Raw genomic sequence first — 26,325 nt, forward strand, 5'->3', positions numbered from 1 at the left:
TTAGTAAGATTTGCACAATAAGATAATAGACATGCTCTGTTGTATGGCACAACTCCATCAACGGTAGGAACAGAGTGAAATCTCATTGTGTTAACAAACTGTCCTGTTTGCTGCAACTTCATCAGTGGTAGGAATACCATGTAATATCAGAGATTAAACTCTACTGCATGGTTTAACTTCATCAATAGAAACATGGCCTTTTTTTTTATATAGGTTTTGTTCTGGTTTATAGTCTTCTCGTGTTTTTTGATTTTTGTGTTCGTATTTTTCATACTATTTAATTCTTGTCGTTTATGTGTTTTCTAGACTTTTTATTCCTCTGATTTCTCTGTCTTTTTTTGTTTCTATTTGTTTTAGGTTTTGTAAAGCGCCTAGAGGCCTTTTGGTACTTGGCGCTATATCAAGAACTTATTTATTATTATTATTTTATTATTAAACGGCAGTTTTAATATCTGCTGTATGGCAGAACGAGACCAGGGGCAGCAAAGAACTTGCAATGTTACTTCAACATTCTGATTTATGATATATGGTATACCTTTATCAGAAAGAGATAGCCTACCATGTTACAGTGTGACCTAAGCTGTACAGTGCAATTTCACCAGTTGCAGAGATAGGTGTTAATGTTTGTTAGTTTTGCAATCTGCTCTATGATGCAATTTCATAAAAAAGAGATGGCTTTTGATATAACGGTGTAATCCACGTTCTTTAGTACATATTCATCAGTTGTAAAAATAAGTTGTAATCTAACAGAGTTGAGTGCACCTATCGTCAGTGAAAGCGAGAGATTGTAACATCAGTTTAAAACTCTGATGTATGGTATAACTTCACCAGAGGAAGCACAATCTTGTAGTTGCAGTACAGTTTGAAGAGCTCTTCCGTGTGGTACAAATATGAAGTTTATGTCTCAAGCAATCACAAAAGTAACAAGGTGCAAAATTACAGGGATTATTCAGGTCAGTTTCTCACTTACAAGATAACTCTCTTACTGTTTACCACACTTGAATAATATCAAGAGCGAAAAAAAACCCCCAAACTCTAATAAGTTACGCTACCTTTAATTTGAGCTTTTCCCCTCACGACAGCTGGTAATTCTCTGGTTAGTTTCTTCTCTCCTTGTGACTTGGACAGCCAATCAGAACACTTGAAAACGGTCAGATCTCCGGTGACCGTGTTCCTCAGCGTCACCTTCATGACAACAATTTAAATTAAGAGAGAAAGTGTCAGAAATATTACAAATGGACGAAGGACAAGCTGATTCCACTTGTTAAATATGTAATTGATACCATATTCCATGTGTCTTGCCTAAAAGACTCTTCCTTACCTTAAAAACATTACTTACAACATAACATATGGACAATGCACATGTAGAACATTCTGTTCTTTAGTTTGTCCCACATGATCCAATATCTCCATCTTCGTCATGTGAGTTGGTGCATCGTTGAGAGGTTGCAGCTAGCAGATCGGGTACAAAACCTCCCCACATCCGGTAAGATCATTTTTACGAGATTAATAAACGGTTAAGTAACTGTTTTCATTTAACGATCATTCTTGTCTTAGATTAATAAAGCGATTAAGTAATTATTTCCTTTTAACGATCATTCCTGTCCTAGATTAATAAAGCTATTAATTAATTATTTCCTTTTAACGATCATCCCTGTCCTAGATTAATAAACGATTAAGTAATTATTTCCTTTTAACGATCATCCCTGTTTTAGATTAATAAATGGTTAAATAATCATTTCCTTTTAACGATCATCCCTGTCCTGGATTAACAAGGGATTACGTAATTATTTCACCTTCTCGAGGAACCAGTCTGGTCTTGATCCTTTTCCGTCGTGTCCGATTCGGATCTTCTTGAGAGGAGCAATGTCCTCAATCTCTATCTTGATGACGTCCTCTCTCCCTCTCTCAAATCTATCCTCCAGTTTATCTAGGACCATGTCCGGTGTGTAACCGTTGGCTCCAAAGACGGTCATGGTGATCTTGGCGTCAGTCCCAGCATTCTGAACGTCACCTACGAAAGGTCAAAAGGTCATGTAATCGTATGAATAATGCCTAATTTTTCTGAATTTCCGGGAGAAAAAAAGTGAAAGAGTTTATCCAGTTAAAAAAAAAGTGTACAATCAAACTACCCTATCTAGAGTTAGGAACGAGATGACGAGATTCAGTTTTTTGTCTTAGGTACAATTGGGTCATTCCTCTGACAATTGAATATCCCTTAATCATACAGTAACATACCATCAATTTAAAATGTTACCTACAGAAGGTTAAAGTTACCTGTGGAGATTGTGGCCACATAAGGTACCTTTGGTTTATTGTCCATCGCCTACAATCAATTTTAACGTTACCTACAGAAGGGCTAAAAGTAATTTGACAAGTACCTGTAAAGATGGTGACCTCATGAGGTACCTTTGGTTTATAGTCCATGGCCTGAGCATCCTCTACTACCAATACCCTGGATATCTGACCATCGTCTTTGTCCCTGGAGAACCATCTCTTACAAGGGAAGCTATAATGTTTGCCCTTTGTAGGTATATCTACCTCCAACTCTTCGATGAACCAGCCTTCTGTTGGTGTCACACCATCATGACCGATCTAGAAATAAGAAAAGTCAAGGAAAGGTTCGCAACTTTTGTTTGAAATGCCATCAGTGAAAGGCCTGTGACACTAAACCAATCCAAAAAGCTTTAAAAAGTTTAGATTTAACATATCATTAAGATATTGATATACAAGATACAAGACTATTTCATCAATCAAAAACATCTAAAATAACTTTCCATTCAGGAAACTTGACAGCGAATATGAAGCTCTTAATATATGAAATGACTGAGCACTAAGAATAGCAATGTATTTATCTCTGTATCTCAAAGTCATTTTTTAAGAGGGATGTGCAGAAATAGGATTAAATGAGGAACATTTTAATACCTGGGCCAGACTGTGAAGGAGAACTTAGACCTTTACTATACATTAAACTGCACTATGTTTAAAATGCAGAGACAGGCAGTAACATAAGCCCTCGGCATAAGGCAACCTCTCCTTACCCGTCCTCCCCCCCCCCATCCCCTTCCTTCCACTCCCCCTCTTCCAAATATTCTGCTGTATTTTACATCCACCACACTCACCTCTACTTTATGCACGTCCTCCACATCCTTACCAGTTTTCCATCCCCCATCCCCACCTTCCTCTCCACCCCTCCCCTTACAAAAATTCTGCTGTATTTTACATCCACCACACTAACCTCTACTTTATGCACGTCCTCCACATCCTTACCAGTTTTCCCTTTCCATCCCTCCTCCCCCACCCTCTTCCTCTCCACCCCCTCTAAATATTCTGCTGTATTTTAATTTCACCACACTCGCCTCTACTTTATCTACATGCTCCACATCGTTACCAGTTTGCCCTCCCCCTCCCCCATCCCCTTCCTCTCCCCCTTCCAAATATTCTGCTGTATTTTACATCCACCACACTCACCTCTACTTTATGCACATCCTCCACATCCTTACCAGTTTTCCCTCCCCCTCCCCTTCCTCTCCACACCTCCCGCTCTAAATATTCCTCTCTATTTTACTTCCTTCACACTCACCTCTACTTTATGCACGTCCTCCACATCTGGTGCTTCTATTGAGAATGTCTCTACAGATGCTGGCTCAAATTTGCTCTTGTTCATCAGCTGCAGGGGCATCTTCCCTGTGGCTTTCTTCTTCTTTGCTCCGATGATGTTGATGAAGACGTTAGCCTCGGTTCCCATGTCTGCCTCCTTACCGGTGGTTAGCCGTATCGTGTACGGGATTGCTGTAAGAGGAGAAATCAACGGACATCATCGTCATGTCACGAAATATGGGCGACCGACGCTGATACACAAAACGTACCATTTAGGAATATTATTACAACATAATGAAAAATAAACGTATGAACATGCGTGGAAAGAGAGTTGTCAACATGGCCAGAGAGAAAGTTGTCAACATGGTGAGATTATATTTCGACAGAATGAGATGGAAAGATGGTAACCTAGCTACAGAGAAATATATAAAATAAAATAAAAAGTCTGGGGCAGGAAGATTTCTGAAGATATATGATTGGGTAGAAATGAGTCAACATGGTGAGAACAAGGTGACAACATGGTCAGATTGGTAACATGTTCAAATGGAAATACAAAATGTCAACATGGTGAGATACATTTCAACAATATGAGCTGGAAAGATGGTAGCCTATCTAGAAAGAATAATACAAAGACTATGCAGAGAAATAAAAGTCAACATGGAGAGATAAGGTGACAACATGGCCACATTTGATAATGTATGAATGGCTGTATAATTCAACGACAAATTATCATCACGGTGAGACAAAAGCGTGACTACGGCGAGGAGGAACATCTTGACCAAAACACACACATGATCAGACAAAACGGCTTCCAAGAGAACAAATAACTGTGGTAAGGTGAGCAGTAAACACACTGAATGAACGGACTTAGAAAGTTGTGTACAGTAGGCCTACCTCTTGGTAAGTTGTGTACAGTAGGCCTACCTCTTGGTAAGTTGTGTACAGTAGGCCTACCTCTTGGTAAGTTGTGTACAGTAGGCCTACCTCTTGGTAAGTTGTGTACAGTAGGCCTACCTCTTGGTAAGTTGTTTACAGTAGGCCTACCTCTTGGTAAGTTGTTTACAGTAGGCCTACCTCTTGGTAAGTTGTGTACAGTAGGCCTAGCTCTTGGTAAGTTGTGTACAGTAGGCCTAGCTCTTGGTAAGTTGTGTACAGTAGGCCTACCTCTCTGATGAGTGTCAGAAGCAGGAGACTGCATGGGGTCAATGTACTTACTTTGTTCATCAAATACAGGCATCTCAAGACCAGACTTTCTCCTGGTAAGAGACGGAGGGCTTTCGGATATTCCTGACTTTAACGACTCTCTCGACTTGGTTCGGTGGAGGGTGCTCATGGTACTGGTGCTAGATATATCCCCCTCATAGCCCTAACAAAAAATGATCATAAAAAAAAATATATAGAATTCATACAAAACTTACTTCACCAGAATATCTTATGCTTTATGTATGAACACAGACTTTGGACAAGAATAATTGGTCTCAAAGACAATGATAGTTCCTCCTTTTCAACAAACAATTTCCAAGAATTTACTCAGCAAACTACACCAGGACCCACAAAATTAGCAGAAGATTTGGATCATGATGTCACTTTACAAAGGTAATAAAACTGGTTTAGAGTGCAGGGTAATTAACATGGAATCTAATGAATAAAGGAGATATAGTCTAACAATGCACCAACTGGACGGCTGTTAAAGATCCATAACAGATGGTATAAACATATTATTAGCTGGTTCCATATGAAAGATGACTTCCACTTGCCATCAGATACGCCCTATATATGATGTGGAAAATCATGAGAAAGTGTGAATCTGAAGAGAACCTTAAACAAGGGAGGGAGAGTAACTGCTGATATTATAAAAGTTATTTATTAATTCCAATAACTTAATTTAAAAGAAAAGCAGTTACTTTTTGTAATACAATAAGTCTAATTTAGAAGCTTAAAAAAGAGGTATATCTTAACAGAAACCAGTTATATTAAAAACAAGCAATTATTTTAATGAAGTTACTAAACAGATGAGTATTAATTACCTTGACGTAAATGCTTCTCTGTAATTTCCCATCGTCCTTTGATTTCCCGATCCATCTCTCACAGTGGAAGGGGAACATTTCCCCATCGTCATCAAAGACTTCCACTTTATCCAAAAACCAGGATGCATTCAGTCCCGAGTTGTCATGTCGTATCTTGACTTTAAACGGTTTACCGATGTCGACAGCTTCCACAGAAAATTTATCACACTGTTAGGTCGGAAAGGAAATGAATGCAAAAGAATTTATGAGAAAAAATTAATAAATAAAATAGAGTAGAATAAAGTGAAATAAAATTTAAAAAATTAAAATGAAATAAAATAATAAAAAATAAAAAAATGAAAAAAATTAAATGAAATAAAATGATAAAAAATAACTAAGTATATTAACATTTTGAAAGAGAAAAGTGGCATTAATATGCAATGTTGCCTACACCTCAAAACGGACAAATATTATTTCAATAATGAGTAAATTAAATAGAATTTATGTTTTAATTGCACTAAGTGAATTTTATTCATTTAAAAGTCTTTGTAAAAATGACATGAAAGAGAATAATGCAAGTAAACTTGTGTACAACATTCATATATCCAAATAAGAAAACATTCTAAGATCCTCATTTTAAAGGAGTATGCAGGACTTTAATCAGCTGCTATTATCACACTAAGCAGAAACCACAATATTGACAGTATCAGATAATAACATTAATGATAGTCTCCTTATAAGTACCTTTCAGAGTCAAGTTAATCTTCATGAATTATACTAAGACAATCTCTGATGTTTTTCGCTGTTTGTTTTACTTGTGTGTGGGTGTTTATGTTCGTACGTACGTGTTTGTATGCATGTGTGTCTCTGTATTTGTATATGTATGTGTGTGTGTGGGTATTTGTATGTGTATGTATGTATGTACTTTTTTGCACGTGTGTAAGTGTGAGTTTTGTATTCACTGAAGGTTCGTTTTTCTGGATGTGTAAACATATATTTCGGTATAAGAGGAGAAGAAGAAATACTCAATTCAGAATCAATTTTTGCATTATGTAAATAATTCCTTTGTATCATTCAGATGACATACCTATGTTGTTATCAGAACTCTAAATATAATCGATGTACCATATACATGTTTAATAATCGTGAATAAATGAGATCGAAAAAAAAATATATATATATTTATATACTAAGACACAAACACAACATTGACAGTATCAAATCAGAAAACGTTCTAAGATCCTTTAAACGCACATTCAGGACTTAACTTAGCTGCAAGAATCAATGTAAGATGCATACACAAGCTAATGTGTATGTTTAAATACCCTTTCTTTAGGCACTTACATGACCTCTCTCTCAAACTTATCGGTGTAAGAATCAATGTAAGATGCATACACAAGCTAATGTGTATGTTTAAATACACTTTCTTTAGGCACTTACATGACCTCTCTCTCAAACTTATCGGTGTAAGAATCAATGTAAGATGCATACACAAGCTAATGTGTATGTTTAAATACACTTTCTTTAGGCACTTACATGACCTCTCTCTCAAACTTATCGGTGTAAGAATCAATGTAAGATGCATACACAAGCTAATGTGTATGTTTAAATACACTTTCTTTAGGCACTTACATGACCTCTCTCTCAAACTTATCTGTGTAAGAATCAATGTAAGATGCATACACAAGCTAATGTGTATGTTTAAATACACTTTCTTTAGGCACTTACATGACCTCTCAAACTTATCGATGTAAGAATCAATGTAAGGTGCATACACAAGTTAATGTGTATTTTAAATACCCTTTCTTTAGGCACTTACATGTCCTCTCTCAAACTTATCGGTGTAAGTCTCTGAGTTCCGCAGCTGTCTCTCGCCGGTGTCTCCGTTCTCACCGTACACAGAGATGAATACATTAGCATCCGTACCGGCCCGGAACACATCACCGGTGTACACATGAATCTTGTATTGACGAGCTGTGTAGGCCAAGATAAATAACACAACCAACAGCGTTAAAGCAAAGGGACAAAAGGAAACAAAAGTAATAATAATAAAAATATATATATATATAAAAAAATAATAATAATAAAATAAAATAAAATAATATAAAATAAAATAAAATAAAATAAAATAAAATAAATAAAATAAAATAAAATAAAATAAAATAAAATAAAATAAAATAAAATAAAATAAAATAAAATAAAATAATATATTATAAAATAAAATAAAATAAAATAAAATAAAATAAAATAAAATAAAATAAAATAAAATAAAATAAAATAAAATAAAATAAGCAAGGCAAGGTATAGGAATCTGAGCTAGAGTATAAGACCAGTACGAACTCACAAAACGTCTGCTAGAAAAATCACAATTCAAAGAAAATGGATAATCCCAAATGGTAACCTGGTACCTTATTTTTGGGTCTTTACCTGTCAGCGTATCCTGTTTGATCTCTTTAGTCTTCGTGCTGCCATCTTTCCGGACCTTCTCCTCCATAACTTGCTGCGGTACCAGTTCTCTGACTATCTCTCCGTCATCCTCTTTACGAGACAACCATCGATTACAGGGAAACACATAGGTACGGGAACCCTGCAAGGAAAGTAGAATTATCACATTTGGAACTTTAATTATCCAGATCCTATTGATCCTGATTAATCTTTTCGTGATTTCATGTTCCATACAGGAATTAATGCTAAACAAAATGTAGCTTTGTTAAAGTTGGCATGTAGTTTAATACAGTGCAAAATGACAAATACACACACACACAGGAGCTGCATGATTTTTACAGTGGCCTACTTCATTTCACAAGTTTGAAACATATTATACAGTCAATTAAAAGGAACTTCTTACACTATAGGCCTAATGTAGGTGAGAGAGTTAATACAGTTAATGGGACTTAAACTCACATTGGGAAAACCTCAGATAGCCATATATGTCCAGATAATCAAGATTTTCACGGTATATCACAAATATATTCAACTAGGTAGAAGTTAATCTCTTACTTGGCTCAAGGACCAATTGCCTAACCATTTATGCAAGATATATTTTTTTCATTCATTTATTTATTTGTTCTATCACAACATAAGTATGACATATGAAATAGAAGGAGATAAGAAACAAAACTTGTGAAAGGAAGTGTACTATAGGGCTTGTCGGGTAGTGACACTCCTAAAAAAAAATACAGAACTTTGCATATAGAAAAGAGAACCAAAAGAACAAAACAAACAGAAACCACCCCTTCCTCTCCCTTCCCTCACCCCCCCCCAGTCATATATAACATATATAACATCAAACAGGTCTGTATTTGCTGGATTTAATCACCACCTTCACTCAATCACACCATCTTTGAATCCCTCATTTGATGATCTCTCACCTTGTTGCCGTCCAATAATTTCCTCACTTCTACTTTGTTGAGATGCCACGCGGCTCCAAAGCCAGCGTTGTCGTGTCCGATGCGGACCTTCTCAATCATCTCTCCGACATCTTCAAGCTTTTGATAAGAATAGAAAAAAAAAAAACATGGTCCAAAATTTAAGCAACATTTGCCTGCCAATAATACCTCATATACACACTATGATAGAATGTCTAGTTTCTTCAAAAACTTACAAATAACATAACTTCCATAATGAATTCATTGAACAATGATAGCTTGTAGCCCAGTTTCTTTTCTTGTAGTATTAACCACATGCTTGCAAACCAATCAGATATTTCTAAAATGCCAAATTTTTTAATAAAAATGTCGGAAATGTCATAAGTCACATCAAAAATTTTGTCTGAAGAATCTCCTGTGTTCCCTTCAACTTGTGTGTTCAAAGCCCCATGTTCCCTTTATTCATAAGTCAAAAACACTTTTGTCCAAAAACTCATGCTTTTGTTTCTTTCACATGCCAACTGAAAATGTTGGTAACATATTCTACTTCAAATTCAACTACAACCACCACCCCAATCTGATTCTTTCCAATTTGTTGTATGGTCAATTCAAGTCATAAAGTAACCTTGTCTGATGACCTTGAAGTCTTAACAAAAAAGGTCAGATTTTTACCTCAACAACGAATTTATCGACCGCATTCCTCTCAAATTTCTCTTTCCGTTCTTTTTTGGTCTGACAGAGGCTGGTTTGACTGGTCAAGACTTCCCTCCCGTACAGGACGATAAAGACGTCCGCATCTGTTCCTGCCCCGGAAACGTCACTGGTATGAACCGTGATCTCATACGGTACATCTAAAAAAAAAGATAATGGATATTTAACAAACCTGTTGAAAACATCAGTCTAATTGTAGATATTAAAGGGCTGTCCAGGAGGAGGGGGTGGCGGAGGAAGAGGTGTTGGGGGAGGTGGAGGTGGTGGGGAGGAGGTGGTGGAGGTGGTGGTGGAGGAGGAGGTGGTGGGGGATGTGATGGAGGAGGGGGTGTGGGAGGTGGTGGAGGAGGAGGTGGTGTAGGAGGTGGTAGAGGGGGTGGGGGAGGGGGTGGTGGAGGAAGAGGTGTTGGGAGAGGTGGAGATGGTGGGGAGGAAGTGGAGGAGGTGGTGGGGATGTGGTGGAGGAGGAGGTGGTGTGGGAGGTGGTAGAGGAGGTGGTGTGGGAGGGGGTGGGGGAGGAGGAGGTGGGAGGAAGAACTAGAGGACATGGAGGAGGAGATGGTGATGGAGGAGGATGTGGATGAGGAGATAATAGTTTTAAGATTAAAATAGATTTTTATATAGATTAAATATCAATACATAAATATTAATAGATTAAAATAGATTTAAATCCTGAATCTTACGTTTTTCGTATTCCTCTGTCCTGCTCTCTACGGGGTACAGTTCTCTCTCTATCTGTCCGTCGTCTTCTTTCTTGTCCAGCCAGCGTCCGCAAGGGAAACACCAACGCTTTCCCAGAGCGGGGGCGTCAATTTCTACCTTGTCTAACATCCAACCCGCAAACCCACCCTTGTTGTCATGGCCAATTCTGAGAATTAGAAGAAACAGGACTTTGTTTACAAATAGATCAGATCACAAAAAATGTGTGATCAAAATGACTTATTTTAAACTGGGAGTGGGGGGGGGTGGGGGAGTAAACCCTGTTAAAAATAAAATCATTATCTTGGAATTTGTTGTCATTTCACTCACTTGATTTTCTTCAGTTCTCCGATGTTAACCGCCTCGATGATAAATTCGTCCATTTGGCCGGCCTCAAACTTGTTCTTATTGGTCTTTGATGATTTCAAGAAATGCTGACCTGCAAAACAGAAAAAGAAAAATTGAAATAATAAAATTCTAGATGATTCTTACAAAAGGGTGGCAATATATCTTCCAAATTTTTGAAAGCAATATGGCAGCAATCTCTGTAAATTTGGTTAGGAAGCAATGAGGAAAATCCAGAACAGTGAAAAAAATCCCAACCTCCACCTTACATTTGTTATTACATAGCAGTGTTCCTTACATAATTACTTACAAAACTACCTTATATCATATACTAGAATTTTACCAGTATCATCATTTTCTTCATACAGGTTGATGTAGACATTAACATTGGTACCAGCTCCTTTTACATTTGTTATTACATCGCAGTGTTCCTTACACAATTACTTACATAACTACCTTACATGATATACTGGAATCTTACCTGTATCATCATTTTCTCCATACAGGTTAACATAGATGTTAGCATCAGTACCAGCTCCTCTGACGTTTGACGTTATTTCATAATTACTTACATAACTAGCTGACACTACATACTAGAATCTTACCTGTATCATCATTTTCTCCATACAGGTTAACATAGATGTTAGCATCAGTACCAGCTCCTCTGATGTTTGACGTTATTTCATGATTACTTACATAACTAGCTGACAATACATACTAGAATCTTACCTGTATCATCATTTTCTCCATACAGGGTAACATAGATGTTAGCATCAGTACCAGCTCCTCTGATGTTTGACGTTATTTCATAGTTACTTACATAACTAGCTTACAATACATACTAGAATCATACCAGTATCATCATTTTCTTCATACAGGTTAACATAGACGTTGTTAGCATCAGTACCAGCCCCTCTGATATTTGTTGTTATTACATAATTACTTACATAACTACCTTATACTACATACTAGAATCTTACCAGTATCATCATTTTCTCCATACAGGTTAACATAGATGTTAGCATCAGTACCAGCTCCTCTGACGTTTGACGTTATAACATAGTTACTTACATAACTAGCTTACAATACATACTAGAATCATACCAGTATCATCATTTTCTCCATACAGGTTGACGTAGATGTTAGCATCAGTACCAGCTCCTCTGACGTTTGACGTTATTACATAATTACTTACATAACTACCTTACACTGCATACTAGAACCTTACCAGTATCATCATTTTCTCCATACAGGTTGACATAGACGTTAGCATCAGTACCAGCTCCTCTGACGTTCGATGTCGTTACATATACATGATACGTCTCCATTATGGCTGCAGAATAGAGAACAGACAAACCAGCAGTTACTTTACCAGGAATTGTAATTAATAGGATGATATGACCTTCACATAACTGCAAGTAGGACATTGGTAACTTCCAGCCTATGCTTAATTAAGAGCAGTCGGTTTTATTATCTAAACAATCTGTCAAATTTCTAGTAAAGTACCAATTTATTCTCCAAAGTTGAAGACAATCAACAAGATCATCCCTACATCAAATGAGACTGCTGCATAAGAAACATTACTCAGATACAGACTACGTGTTCAAGCTTAATTTGTAAACAAGAATGACCAAACCTTATATAACTTACAACATCAATTCAACATCCTAACATCGTGCCAAGTGTCTTTAGGGCAGTATTTGTATTCTAGTGTGTACTAGGGCTTGCCCTTGTGGGAAAGGGAATTCTATCTGTATTTGTATTATAGTGTGTACTTGTGTTCGCCCCTGTGGGAAAGGGAATTCTATCTGTATTTGTATTCTAGTGTGAATGGGTGTTCGCTCCTGTGGGAAGTGGAATTCTATCTGTATTTGTATTCTAGTGCGTATTTGTGTTTGCCCCTGTGGGAAGTGGAATTCTATCTGTATTTGTATTCTAGTGTGAATGGGTGTTTGCACCTGTGGGAAGTGGAATTCTATCTGTATTTGTATTCTAGTGTGAATGGGTGTTTGCACCTGTGGGAAGGGGAATTCTATCTGTATTTGTATTCTAGTGTGAATGGGTGTTTGCACCTGTGGGAAGGGGAATTCTATGTGTATTTGTATTCTAGTTTTATTAGTATTCTATTAGTATTCTATTTGTGTTCGCCCCTGTGGGAAGGGGAATTCAATGTGTATTTGTATTCTGGAGTGTACTTGTGTTCGCCCCTGTTGGAAGTGGAATTCTATCTGTATTTGTATTCTAGTGCGTATTTGTGTTTGCCCCTGTGGGAAGTGGAATTCTATCTGTATTTGTATTCTAGTGCGTATTTGTGTTTGCCCCTGTGGGAAGTGGAATTCTATCTGTATTTGTATTCTAGTGTGAATGGGTGTTTGCACCTGTAGGAAGGGGAACTCTATCTGTATTTGTATTCTAGTGTGAATGGGTGTTTGCACCTGTGGGAAGGGGAATTCTATGTGTATTTGTATTCTAGTTTTATTAGTATTCTATTTGTGTTCGCCCCTGTGGGAAGGGGAATTCAATCTGTATTTGTATTCTAGTGTGAATGTATGTTTGCACCTGTGGGAAGGGGAATTCTATCTGTATTTGTATTCTAGTGTGAATGGGTGTTTGCACCTGTGGGAAGGGGAATTCTATATGTATATTTGTATTCTAGTTTTATTAGTATTCTATTTGTGTTTGCCCCTGTGGGAAGGGGAATTCTATGTGTAATTGTATTCTAGTGTGTTCTTGTACTCGCCCATGTGGGAATGGAAATTGTATGTATTCTAGTGTGTACTTGTGTTAACCCTTGTGGGAAGGGGAATTCTATGTGTATTTGTACTCATGCTGTTGACCTTGTACTACAGGCCTGTGTGAGGCCCAGAAATGTTGAACTGGAAGTGCACCCCAAAAGTAATTAAAAGGTTTCCATATCATCAGGAGAAAGAATGCAGAATATATCCTTAATACAAGTTCTATTAAAATCATTTTATCGAAGAAACTCATAATTAACTGTACCTTTAGTCTCCAGTGCAAGTTCCTCTCGTATTGAGGTGGTGGATTTACTCCTTTGTAGTGACCTCTTGATGACCTCCTGCTCAACAGGAATCAGATCTCGACTGATCTGGCCGTCCTCTTTGTCTGTGGCAAGCCATCGTTGACAGGGAAAATACAGCCTAAGGCAGCAAAAGAAGAAAACCCAATGAGTGTGATTTTAAAAGGTGCATGAAGCAGATCATTCAATATAATTTCTTTCCCTTAAATACAAAAATTCTTGAGGGTTCTATTTGTTTGTATCATAGATTATTGTGTGAAAAATATAAGAAAAGAAGGAATATGGTCCTGCTAAAACAATGTAAGTTATAAAAGTAGATAATTCTGAATAGATTTAAAAATATTAAGAATATTTATCTTACTATAAAATGTGTAAGAAAAAAATAAATATGGCAATTTGTAAATTATGTAAATTGCCTTATTCAAAGGTTGAATGAAAATTAATTGCTTTGCAAGCACATAGAAACACAAAATACAAAAGTATTAATAATAATGCATAATTAAAAAAATAAAATAATAATAATTAAAAAAAAAATAATGTATGATATAAATCTTATATAAAGTAAAATGAATATTCATTCTAACCTTTTCTCCTTCTTATGATCCTCAATTTCAATTCTATCCAAGAACCAATTAGCTCCCAATCCTGAGTTGTCATGACGAACTTTGATCTTTTTCAAAGTGCCTAGATCCGCGGCCTCTAGCTTAAAGATGTCCTCCTACAAGACCAAGAACAGACAATGTTACCGTCTTTTCACAGATGAATTTGTGGAATGTAAAGGTAGACACAGGGACCGATTTATCCAATATCGCATCACAAAGTGCTATACCAAGTGATCAAGTTGCTAAACAAGTGTGCAGATGTATAGCAGTCTTCTACATAAGAACTATAATATTCAATGCGGGAAAAGAGTGCCGTCTGAAGTGCCGTCTGAAAAATACTTCACAAAAGTTGAACACTATATTATTCCCGAGACATGTACAAAGTTATTTAAGCGAAGTGCATGCACGAAACATTCCGACGTTGAGCAAATCTGGTCACACAACAAGACAACTTCAGACTGTAACATTGACTCCCCATGCTGCCCCCCTCGCCCCCCTTGCCCCATACCTCCCTCCCAAACAAAAACAGCAACAATAAGATAAGAAAGGCCAGGTATTTACTTTACCTGATTTCTCTCAAATTTATTCATATTTGTCTCGGAACTTTTCAGCTGCCGTTCCCCGGAATCTCCGTTGTCGCCATAGATATTGAGAAAGACATTGGCGTCAGTTCCAGATTGGAAAACGTCCCCCGTGTAGACGTGGAGTGTATATGTATTCACTGCGTATCAAAGTAATAGGAATTAAAAGAAGAAAGAATATGCATACATAATTAATATTTACATAGATTAACTGCTGACAGAAATGAAACTATTTACTTGCAATACTTATAATTTCAAAATTCCAATAAAATTTTAATTTTGGACGTTTTCCGATATTATCTTGCAGAGTAAAATTGCTAGGTATCATTTTCCCTCTAAGAGGTTATTTAGTTAACGAACAACTGGAATTTTCCCTCTGCAGATACTGTCTCATAACAATTCTGGTTTTAGAACAATACTGTCTCGTAACAATTCTGGTTTTAGAACAATACTGTCTAGTAACAGTTCTGGTTATAGAACAATACTGTCTCGTAACAGTTCTGGTTTTAGAACAATACTGTCTCGTAACAATTCTGGTTTTAGAACAATACTGTCTCGTAACAATTCTGGTTTTAGAACAATACTATCTATTAACAATTCTGGTTATAGAACAATACTGTCTCGTAACAATTCTGGTTTTAGAACAATACTGTCTAGTAACAATTCTTGTTTGAGCACAATACTGTCTCGTAACAATTCTGGTTTAGCACAATACAAAATATTTCTTTCAAAATGTTGTAGGGAAACAAACTGAGCCAGGCAGTCTTTTCCAAACATTTCAATTCTATTTTGATGGTACTAAATTTCCCTAGGAGAATACAGCAAAGGATTACCAAATGTGCCAAGCTACACAAACAGAACAACAGACGGACAAACTTACTGATCAGAGAATTCTTTCGCAACACTTTTCCTTGTTCGTCAGTCGGAACGAGTTCTCGGACAATCTGTCCGTCGTCTTCGCTCCTGGCCAACCACCGGTTACAAACAAATAAATACTTAGTAGTTTCAGCTGCTGTGTCTGCTTTATCCTCTTCGGTGTCACTGTCTTTGCTTCCAGACTTGGACTTCCTCTTCTGTTTCTTCTTGACTGGTTTCCGAGCAGGAAACCTCTCCACCAGAACCTGCAGACGAAGATAAATAAGTAACATGAATGACTCCTTGTTATCATCACTGATGCAATGTCTAATGCGGCAAACATGCTGCCTCAGGTCAACAAGCATCTTCACTTCTGTTCTTGTGGAGCCCAGAACTTGTTGTTTTCTGTTGGCAACAGCTCTCTTTTACCGGTGCCATGACCGAGCAGATAAAATTTTTTTTTTTTTAAAACATTTGAAGCAATGGGGCTTACCAATCGGGAGTTTCGATTCCCGGCCAGGTCATAGTAAAGGTGGGTTTTTCACCCAAGAGCAATGTAAATTTAACCAGACTGGTGCAACATTTCACTCTCTATCAGTGAATGTGTAGGATAAACCTGAAATCACCAGTCATAAGGTAAAATTCCTTATCAATGCTGTCTTAAATCATTAACTGTTATCGTTGCTGCCAGACACTGTTTCTCTGTTGACATAAGTTTTCTTAACAGATCCAAAGGGGGGGGGGGTTGTGGGGGAGGTCTTACCCTATCAAGATGCCAGCCAGCAAACCTCCCAGCTCCGTCGTGACCGATACGGATCTTGCTTAAGGGTCCGACGTCTTCACCCTCAATCTGATGACAAAAGCAGATGAAATATTCTAAATTTATCATTTTAATGTAAAATGCTTCATGGTATATTACAATTGCTATTTGGTTTTCAGTTGGATATGGTGCGTAACCACGGGTCCGGGACTTTATTTTCACTTTAAATTCACAAAAAAACAAAAAAATAGATAGAAGAAAATATACAATTCATGACAACCAATAACTCTCCCTAATCAACTCACTTTAAACTTTTCCACTGCAGCCTTTTCAAAGTTGTCTGTTCGGTTTCTGAGTTGAAACTCTTCCGTTTTCTTACCGTCGTCGCCATAGAGACGGATAAAAACATTAGCGTCCGTCCCTGCACCCGACACATCCCCTGTAGTGATGGTAACCTCGTACGGAATTCCTGCATCAAAAAAAAGGGTAAACCATGATCATTCCAATGGTATCAGCAATATTTCTTTTAAGTCGTATTTGAAAATGGTTCGTGCCCATTTCCCGACTAAACATCGGCAGTGTACACGGGTCCACGACAACAACTGCCCTGTGTTAACAAGTACAACCAATCAAAGGAAAATGATTTTAGACACAATCATTCATTCTCGAGCAGAGACTGGTTGATGTGTGCGTTGATGAGTCGTACAGATCGACAGTAGAGTTCGTCAGACTGGACAAGTAAGAAAACGTCACTCACGATTTTGAGGTTAACGAGGCTCCCCACGAACGAATTCCGTTCAAAGGGCAAAATGTCATTGCCTATCTTTTGCTTGAAAAATATTTGCCTGCTTTGAGCAACACTACATGCTTGTTTGACTTACTCGGTGTTGTTTTCTTGGTTTCCGTGGGATACAGCTCCACCTCTGTTTCTCCGTCATCTTCGTCCTCTGCTAACCATCGATGACAAGCAAATTTATAGTCTTCCCCTCTGGAGGGTATGTTGACATCGATTCCATCCAGGAACCAACCGGCTCCTATCCCGGCCCCATCGTGACCGATCCTCAGGTACTCGATCTAAAATGAAATGGACAGTACTTGTAAAAGTAGATAATGTGAACAGAATCATAACAGATAGCTCCCACACTGCGAGTTCTAGTTATTCTCTTTCCGAGAAAATAATTTGTTGATATCTTAGTCAACGCTCACACACACACAAACAGGCAAACAGTTTTTTATCTAATAACTTCCATCTGAAAGACCAATCAACTGTAGAAATGTGTTCATTCATCTGTCACTTTGAATGGTAATATCTCTCACGATGAGGGGTAATATCTCTCACTATGAAGGGTAATATCTCTCACTATGAAGGGTAATATCTCTCACGATGAGGGGTTATTTCTCTCAGGATGAGGGGTAACATCTCTCATGATGCGGGGTAATATCTCTCACTATGAGGGGTAATATCTCACACTATGAGGGGTAATATCTCTCATGATAAGGGGTAATATCTCTCACGATGAGGGGTAATATCTCTCACTATGAAGGGTAATATCTCTCACTATGAAGGGTAATATCTCTCACGATGAGGGGTTATTTCTCTCAGGATGAGGGGTAACATCTCTCATGATGCGGGGTAATATCTCTCACTATGAGGGGTAATATCTCACACTATGAGGGGTAATATCTCTCATGATAAGGGGTAATATCTCTCACTATGAGGGGTAATATCTCTCACAGTGAAGGGTAATATATCTTGTGATGAGGGGTAAAATCTCTCACTATGAGGGGTAATATCTCTCACTATGAGGGGTAATATTTTTCACTATGAAGGGTAATATCTCTCACGATGCGGGGTAATATCTCTCATGATGAGGGGTAATATCTCTCACCTGGCCAATATCTACCGCCTCCAATGTAAACTGGTCAGTTCTCCCTCGTTCAAACTTGTTCTTGGTGTTCTCAGCTTGTTTCAGCGGGATCACTCCTGTATCTCCGTCCTTGCCAAACAGTTTGATGTGGACGTTAGCATCCGTCCCTGCGCCTCTCTCATCCCCAGTCTTGACAGAAACATGATATGACGTTGCTATCCAAAAGAGAACACAAAAGATGAAAAATAATCCTCCTAAAAGTGAAACAGTTAGCCCCTTTCTTCAATGACTGTGATTTTGCTAAATGTCCGAAGAACAATGTTGTTAAGTTATGGTGTCTAAAGTGACTAAACATATAAACCTTAACTAAATGACAGTCCCAGCTTAAATCAAAAGTCACAAATTCTTTCTCTAGATTCAGACCCGACCAATTAACCATATGCAAATGACTTTCTGTTATTGTTAGTGAAACTTTTGCACACAAAGCTCAATCTCATTTGTACTCACTGCCAAGAAGTTGAGCGCTGCCCTCAGGTAATAGCTCCCTCACTGTCAGACCATCGTCTTCATCACGGTCCAACCATCTGCGAATAAATAAATAAATCATTTTGCATATTAAACTTTGAAGCAAAAGAAATATTAATTAGCTCATAGCTACTACTAAACACATCCACAATAGTGCACTGGAAGCTATATGCGTCTTCTAACTTTCACTTATACACTTATAACAAAGACTGCTAGTCTCTGAAAGTTTCTTGTGGAGGTTAGGGTATTGAGCGGATGGGGGGAGGGAGGGGGGTATTGGATGAGAGAAGGCTTCTTTTGATACAGCAATGGTATTTCTAACTTACATACAATCTCACAGCGTAATTGAATTTATCAATTGTATGCCTGCAATTAAATATTATCTTGTAAAGGTAAAACTTGGAGCAAACCACAGGATGGAAGGGCTGTGGGGGAGGGAAAAGGGAGAGTCAGACACTAGTTTGTGATGACTTGTTTCTGCACCTTACCGGATCCCTTGAGTATGGAAGAAATATATTAAACTTAAACCATTCAACTGTTGATTCTGTTGAATCAAAGTTTGATCACAGCAATCTAGCCAGATTCATATATTTTTCAGGTTATCATACTTGGAGAGTTGAATATAGTAGTCTCAACTGAGAATTCCAGGCAAAAAGTTAAAACATAAAGACTTCTCACTAATGAGACACCTTCTGTCTCTCTTCAACAGTCAATATCAACAATTTTTTTTCTCTTCATCAATATTGTAAGAGAAACCAACTTTCCACTCTCAAGGGAACTCTAAATCATTTATCCAGCGAGATATATCTTGGTAATTTTTATTAACAGAATTAACCATACGCTGCCATGGGTGATTCCAGTTTCTAAATAAGAGAAAAAAAACTATTCCTTCCCACCACACTTGTAATCATGAACTTAATGGTTGACTATAAAGGGACACTACAACCTATCCAGGTATCACCTTAGTTATCAGTTAATCATACTTCAGAGCTGAGTACAACCTTCCTGCTAAACTTGCAATCATGAACTTAATGGTTGACTATAAAGGACACTACAACCTATCCAGGTATCACCTTAGTTATCAGTTAATCATACTTCAGAGCTGAGTACAACCTTCCTGCTAAACTTGTAATCATGAACTTAATGGTTTACTATAAAGGACACCACAACCTATCCAGGTATCACCTCAGTTATCAGTTAATCATACTTCAGAGCTGAGTACGACCTTCCTGCTAAACTTGTAATCATGAACTTAATGGTTTACTATAAAGGACACCACAACCTATCCAGGTATCACCTCAGTTATCAGTTAATCATACTTCAGAGCTGAGTACGACCTTCCTGCTAAACTTGTAATTATCGAATCAGCTGCAGAATGAAATATCCTCAAGACCTGCTGATTAAACCTCGACAAGTTATCTTCACCCAGACGCCCATTTATGAGAATTATGGACTTTGATTATCACCAAGATGTTATTTAATATCATATCAAATACGGAGGAGGTTGTTGCTATTGGCAACAAGACACTCAGAAAGTTTAATAAAAAGCAGAGACGATTCCTCAGTTCAATCAATAAAATCATCATAAAAATGATTTTGAGACTTTTTTGTGTGTCAAGTTATCTTATTTCTGTATTATATAATCAACATGTTTTAAAATTGATGGAACGAGCAATCACAGTGAGAGAGTTTGCAAAAGTTATTAGTAAATAATATGATGAGATTGGCAAGTATGGTATAGGGAAGTTGCTCTTCTGATTATCAGCAAATCCCTGGCAGTAGACATGATAGTCTGGTGCAAATAATTCCATGACATTTTACATGACGAGAATTAGTCCATTAACCATAGGTTGCATTTTTCAGCCCAACTTACTGAAACTTTATCTCTCCTGCAAACAGACTGGTTAGTTTGGAAGAGTTGCTTTGTTCACACCTTGCCATGTCTGCCTTGATCTGATAGTGATTTGGCTACTAGCTGTGTGATGAGTTGTATAATAGACGAATAGGCAGCTCAACTAAGGTGCGAAGGTGCTGATCACTCATCTAACCAACTGGAAAAAACCTGCCATTCAGTACAAACTGTGGGCTTTGGGATTCAACCTATAGCTAATGGACACTTTCGCGGCATGAAAAAAATTACCTTTTCATGAGAGACAAAAGTAATAAAGATTGGATTACCAGAGGCAGACTGAATATATGATACTGCTCAGATCCAACTATCGGGCCAGCTAATATTCATATAAACAACGATGCAATTTGAAAATGAGGGCATTGTTATAGGTCCGGGTGGTGGGAATGGGAGAGGGTGCGAGATAAAATCTAATTAACATAATATTTCTATGTTAATTCAGATTAAATCCCTTCCTAACCCCCAACCCCCCTTCCAAAAAGAAATATGAATCCCAAGTAAAAAATATTTTTTCAATAACATAGCAAAGACAAAGAAGGGGTTATGAAATATAGTTTTTTTTTGTTTTACCTGTTACAAGGGAAGATGATTTCTGAATCCTTGTCTCCAACCTCGCTGACTATGATCTTATCCAGGAACCATCCTGACCCTGCCCCGCCACTGTCGTGTCCGATTTTGAGCTTGGATATTTTGTGTAAGGAGACTGCCTCGATGGTGAATTCATCAACCTGGAAGAGAGACAGGGTGATAGAATGTTGAGAGGAATTAGACCATTTAGAAAAGCAACTGAAATAGCAGTATGATAATGAAACAGCTGTTTCAAGTATTGCCATAAATTTGATACATGATACAGTCATAACTACTTTGTATACTGTTTCAAGTAATGTAATAAATAGACTTGGTACATGAAACAGTCATGGTGACTGCTGCATGCTGTCTCAAGTATTGTAGTAGACTTGGTACATGATACAGTCATAATGACTGTTGCATGCTGTCTCCAGTATTGTAACAGACTTGGTACATGATACAGTCATAATGACTGTTGGATGCTGTCTTAAGTATTGTAACAGACTCGGTACATGATAGTCATAATGACTGTTGCATGCTGTCTCAAATATTGTTATAGACTTGGTACATGAAACAGTCATGGTGACTGTTGCATGCTGTCTCAAGTATTGCAATAAACTTACACTGTTGCATTTAATGTTGAGCTCTGTTGTGACTTAAAGCACAATTAAGGCACACTGTGAATTCTGTTGATGATCGAAGGATCACCATAGGGCGAAATTTACTTACACTTTTCCTCTCAAATTTGTTTCTATTATTCTTTGACTTTTTTAGAGGGCGCTCTCCGGTATCTCCTTTCTCGCCAAACAGCATGCAAAAGACATTTGCGTCCGTCCCCGCACCAAACTTGTCTCCAGTGATGACTTGGACGTTGTACGATGTTGCTGATGGGTAAAATACAACATGCAACAACGTTGATGTTTTCATCCGAAAAGATCTATTGCGATGCATTATAATTAATTGTAATGGAGATGGGTTTGTCAAGTTTATGCTGAATCTCTTGTATTGAAGCTGGTTACCTGACTTAAGTAGTAGCATTGATCTGACGGTCCAAACAATTACCATTCCACCTTTTACCAAAAATATGAAAAGACAAACAAAGAGAAAGTAAGAGGTTTCAGATATTGGTGTCACTATGATGACATCACAGATTTATGAACTTTATTTCAAGATTTTGTTTAAATATACTCTCTGCCAGTGTGGGTTGTAGGTGGGGGGGGGAGATCCCCTGAGTTTTCTGGGGGTTACACTCCCCAAGATGTATACGTTGCTCCCCTGCTCTATCGTCTGTCTCGATTTGGAGAATGTTTTGAAGGGGACACAAACCTTGGACCAGAAAGAGTCTAAGTGGAGCATTCTCCTTCCTTCGAGACAAAAATGCCCCCCCAAAAAACAGAAGGTACAAGACTTTTCTTTAAATAGCTATTTTGGGTGAGTTGTTCTTCCCAAAGATCCCTGTCATGAATGCTTGTGTCTCCTTGAAAACTCACATGACAAAGGTTTCTTGATATCATCTCCTTCGGCTGGCATCTCCCGTATTATTTCCCCGTCCTCCTCATCTTTCGCCAGCCAGCGATTACATTTAAAGGTGTACGACTTCTTTGTGGTTACATTTTCTAGGACGATCTGTAAAATGCGGGAAAAAGACACCTTTTAACGCTGACATTTCTCGATGTAAAATACCAACGGGTCTAACATGTAACTGACTGGTAAAGAAACTTTGCTGGTAATAACGACTAAGGAAAACCGAGGCAGTGAAAGGTACTTATATTTATAAAGCCGTGCAAAGTTTTCAGTACAGAGCATGCAAAGTTACAGAGTTACATAAATTATACGATGTCAATATTGTTTTTTTTGGCATTTTTTTCCCCCAACCTTCCCTAATTTTACCAATCAACGACTACCTAAACAGCTTGCATTTTACCCTCCCATACCTCAGAGATGCAAAGGGCCCCCTTAACCCCCACAAGGGTCCCAAACGCGGGCCCCATGAACCTCACTCCTTGATCCCCTGCCCACCAGTGTTAGGTTTGTCCTTATTGCGCCTTTCAAACATCTAGATTTGTCATCCTGGTACCCTGCTAGACTGAGCGTTATTCTTGTCTCGGTGGAATCCCTCACCTTATCTAGATGCCAGCCAGGTCCCCGACCAGCGTTATCATGCCACACTCTGAGCTTGTACGGTTTCCCTACATCAGCTGTCTCCACTTTGAACTCGTCCGTTTCGCCTCTCTCGAACGTGTCACTTCTGTTTTCGAGGGGAACGTCGTCTGATTTGCCCTTGTTGCCATAGAGACAGAAGAAGACGTTTGCGTCTGTTCCAGCGTTTGAGGTATCACTGGTAGTAACCATGGCATTCCAGACTTGTTCTGCAATAACCCGACAAAATATAACGATTTGAATGACACAAAAAAGAGACAATTTCCACTTCATTAAGAGAGTAAAATGTTTACTTGACGCAAAACATCAGTCTGGAACGGATCACACAGTTAAAAATTGTGTCTAAACTCTTGGCTGCCAGCTAGATACAGAGATGATCATTAAGGGTTGTCTTATCCTCTCAGATCATCGGTTAAATTACCAACTATAATAGGACATTGTTTACATTTTCATTAAACATCAAAGCTACAGGCCATTTTGGATTATTCTCAAGACATTTTTCAACGTATTTTATAACCTCTTTGTTTTACGATATCAAGACATGAGAGGGGAGCGGGTCCTCTTTTGTTGAATCAAGACATGATATAATAGGATATTGTTTACATTTTCACTGAACATCAAGCTGCATGCCATTTTGGATTGTTCTCAAGATTTGTTTCAAAGTATTTAATAACCCTTAACGATTTCAAGACAAGGTGGGACAGGAGGGTGGGTGGAGGGGGTCCTCTTTAGTTGTCCAACAACAAATTGCCCTTACTCTGTTTTCTGGTCTTCCTCATATTCTTGGTTTCATAGAGAGTCCGTTCAATGCATCCATCTCCTTCATCGTCAGCTAACCACTGGTCGCACACAAAGGTTTGCTCCACCCCTGCTGCAGGGCACTCTATCACAATCTATCATACAAAGAACAATGGAAATAAAATCACTGAATATTCTAGTAATTCAATTAATTGAAAGTTAAAGCTTTAAAGTTTCAAGGTTTACAATATTGTATCAAGACAAGGCCTTCTCACACAACTTTCACAGCATTTGACCCACATGTGGTCATTGGTAACTTGTCTAACCAACACACAGAAGTGTGCACAATTCAAACAGTCGCTACTGGGGCACTACAGTACACCACATCTACCCCTGGGGGACATCCCATAGGGTGCAGCCACAAAACAGGGCAAGCAACTATATTTACAAGTTACCTCACAAGTCCTCTTTTATACACCTGGGTGAAGAGAGGCACTGGAGATAAAGTGCCTTGCCCAAAGGACACAACGCAATGATTTGGCCATGATTCGAACCTGCAATCTTTAATCTTCAAATCACAAGTCCATTAGCAATTTGAGCATGCCGCCCTCTAATAACGTAACCGATAACCTGCTGATGGCAAATATCTTTCCTTAGACGTTGATAAATGATAATCATTTGGTTTCTAATATACCTAAATTATGCCCTACTTTTTCCAGACTCTTAATTTCAGTAAAATTTCTTACCCTATCCAGATGCCAACCAGCTCCTGGACCGGAGTTGTCGTGTCCGACTTCAATCTTCGACAAAGGACTGATTATTTTATCCAACTCCACGTTACATATGTCCGTGCGTCCACGCTCAAACTTGCCGTCCGATAGAAGGATTTTCCCGCTGGTTTCTTCTCCTTTCTTGCCGCCAAACATGACGATGTAGACCCTGGCATCTGAACCAGCTTGTCTCTTATCAGAAGTGGTAACCCTGACTTCATAAGGAATACCTAGTACAAGCAAAGACAAGCTACATTAGTCAGGGATGAGCCTGGGGTAAAGAGAAAACCACAGAATTTTGCAAAACTTGCGGTATAGGCGCCAGTTTGCGTATGCTACAGTGTGTAAGGATAATAGTTTTTGTCCCTGAGGTTGAAAAGAAATCACAGATATTCCGCGAATTCGCAGAAAAAGCTCATGCCTGAACATTATTAAGTTGCAGTCAAATTTATTAGCTGCCAGGAATTTATCACCTTACTAACACAGTTAGTCATAAATCTAAGAGTATATCAGAGGAAAAGTGTTTTTTTTCTTCATGTTTTTCTTTCAAAAAATGCCAATTCGCTATCTTTCAAAGTAAGCATGTGTCTCAATAATTATACAATATAGTGCTTTGGTATATTGTTAACTTCACATCCCCTCAAGGTATGTCTGGACAACTAGCAATTCCAAGGTCAAAACTTACAGACTGAGAAAAAAAAGCAAATATTAAACTGTCTGTTGTCAGTGTGCAACTTTGACATTAACCGATCACTAATGCTATAGGCCAACAAAATGATTCAATTTGGACGATCAATATATTTTCATATATATCAATATATTTTCAATGACTATTTTTTAAATTTTTAAATTTTCAATTAATATCAATATATTTTCAATATACTAAAAATTGCAATGTAGGAATTGTGACATGCAAATAACATTTAAACCTTTTCTCTCACTGACCATGACTTCACTACGGATGAGGAATGATTGCTACACTTATGTTTTCCTGAATATCCTTTAAATCTAAAACAGTAGAATAAAACTAATAACACTAACCTTACCATATTGACCTGGCAAGCTTCCAAAGAGGCCGAGATGTTTAATACATTGTGCAGATAGTAACAATTATCTTCAGGCAACAGGTACAAGCATATACTTAAGATGTTAGACTGAAGAGATGGGAGTACATGAATTTATGCAGGGAGGTGCAAACAAGGGTGTAAATCTCTGTGCAGACAC

At 37.9% G+C, this 26,325-nt stretch overlaps 1 protein-coding gene across 1 annotated transcript in view; it reads right to left on the minus strand.

The window, feature by feature from the left end:
• LOC139982811 (lipoxygenase homology domain-containing protein 1-like) overlaps positions 1–26,325 on the minus strand; it is a 54,073-nt gene that overhangs the window by 9,863 nt on the left and 17,885 nt on the right. The window contains exons 12-39 of the mRNA XM_071995911.1: positions 25,078–25,331; positions 24,351–24,486; positions 23,555–23,802; positions 22,924–23,059; positions 22,163–22,317; positions 21,437–21,594; positions 18,940–19,016; positions 18,454–18,647; positions 17,446–17,638; positions 16,870–17,033; positions 16,568–16,654; positions 15,830–16,070; positions 14,935–15,089; positions 14,351–14,484; positions 13,730–13,887; positions 11,958–12,062; positions 10,715–10,823; positions 10,369–10,553; positions 9,647–9,825; positions 8,978–9,094; positions 8,034–8,193; positions 7,426–7,580; positions 5,628–5,834; positions 4,816–4,966; positions 3,584–3,792; positions 2,382–2,595; positions 1,797–2,014; positions 1,053–1,185 (exon numbers count right to left, since the gene is read on the minus strand). Coding sequence (XP_071852012.1) covers positions 1,053–1,185; positions 1,797–2,014; positions 2,382–2,595; positions 3,584–3,792; positions 4,816–4,966; positions 5,628–5,834; positions 7,426–7,580; positions 8,034–8,193; positions 8,978–9,094; positions 9,647–9,825; positions 10,369–10,553; positions 10,715–10,823; positions 11,958–12,062; positions 13,730–13,887; positions 14,351–14,484; positions 14,935–15,089; positions 15,830–16,070; positions 16,568–16,654; positions 16,870–17,033; positions 17,446–17,638; positions 18,454–18,647; positions 18,940–19,016; positions 21,437–21,594; positions 22,163–22,317; positions 22,924–23,059; positions 23,555–23,802; positions 24,351–24,486; positions 25,078–25,331 — 4,632 coding nt within the window. The remainder of the gene's footprint in view (positions 1–1,052; positions 1,186–1,796; positions 2,015–2,381; positions 2,596–3,583; positions 3,793–4,815; positions 4,967–5,627; positions 5,835–7,425; positions 7,581–8,033; positions 8,194–8,977; positions 9,095–9,646; positions 9,826–10,368; positions 10,554–10,714; positions 10,824–11,957; positions 12,063–13,729; positions 13,888–14,350; positions 14,485–14,934; positions 15,090–15,829; positions 16,071–16,567; positions 16,655–16,869; positions 17,034–17,445; positions 17,639–18,453; positions 18,648–18,939; positions 19,017–21,436; positions 21,595–22,162; positions 22,318–22,923; positions 23,060–23,554; positions 23,803–24,350; positions 24,487–25,077; positions 25,332–26,325) is intronic.

The sequence above is a fragment of the Apostichopus japonicus genome, chromosome 16 (assembly GCF_037975245.1).
Source record: "Apostichopus japonicus isolate 1M-3 chromosome 16, ASM3797524v1, whole genome shotgun sequence".
Taxonomy (NCBI): domain Eukaryota; kingdom Metazoa; phylum Echinodermata; class Holothuroidea; order Aspidochirotida; family Stichopodidae; genus Apostichopus; species Apostichopus japonicus.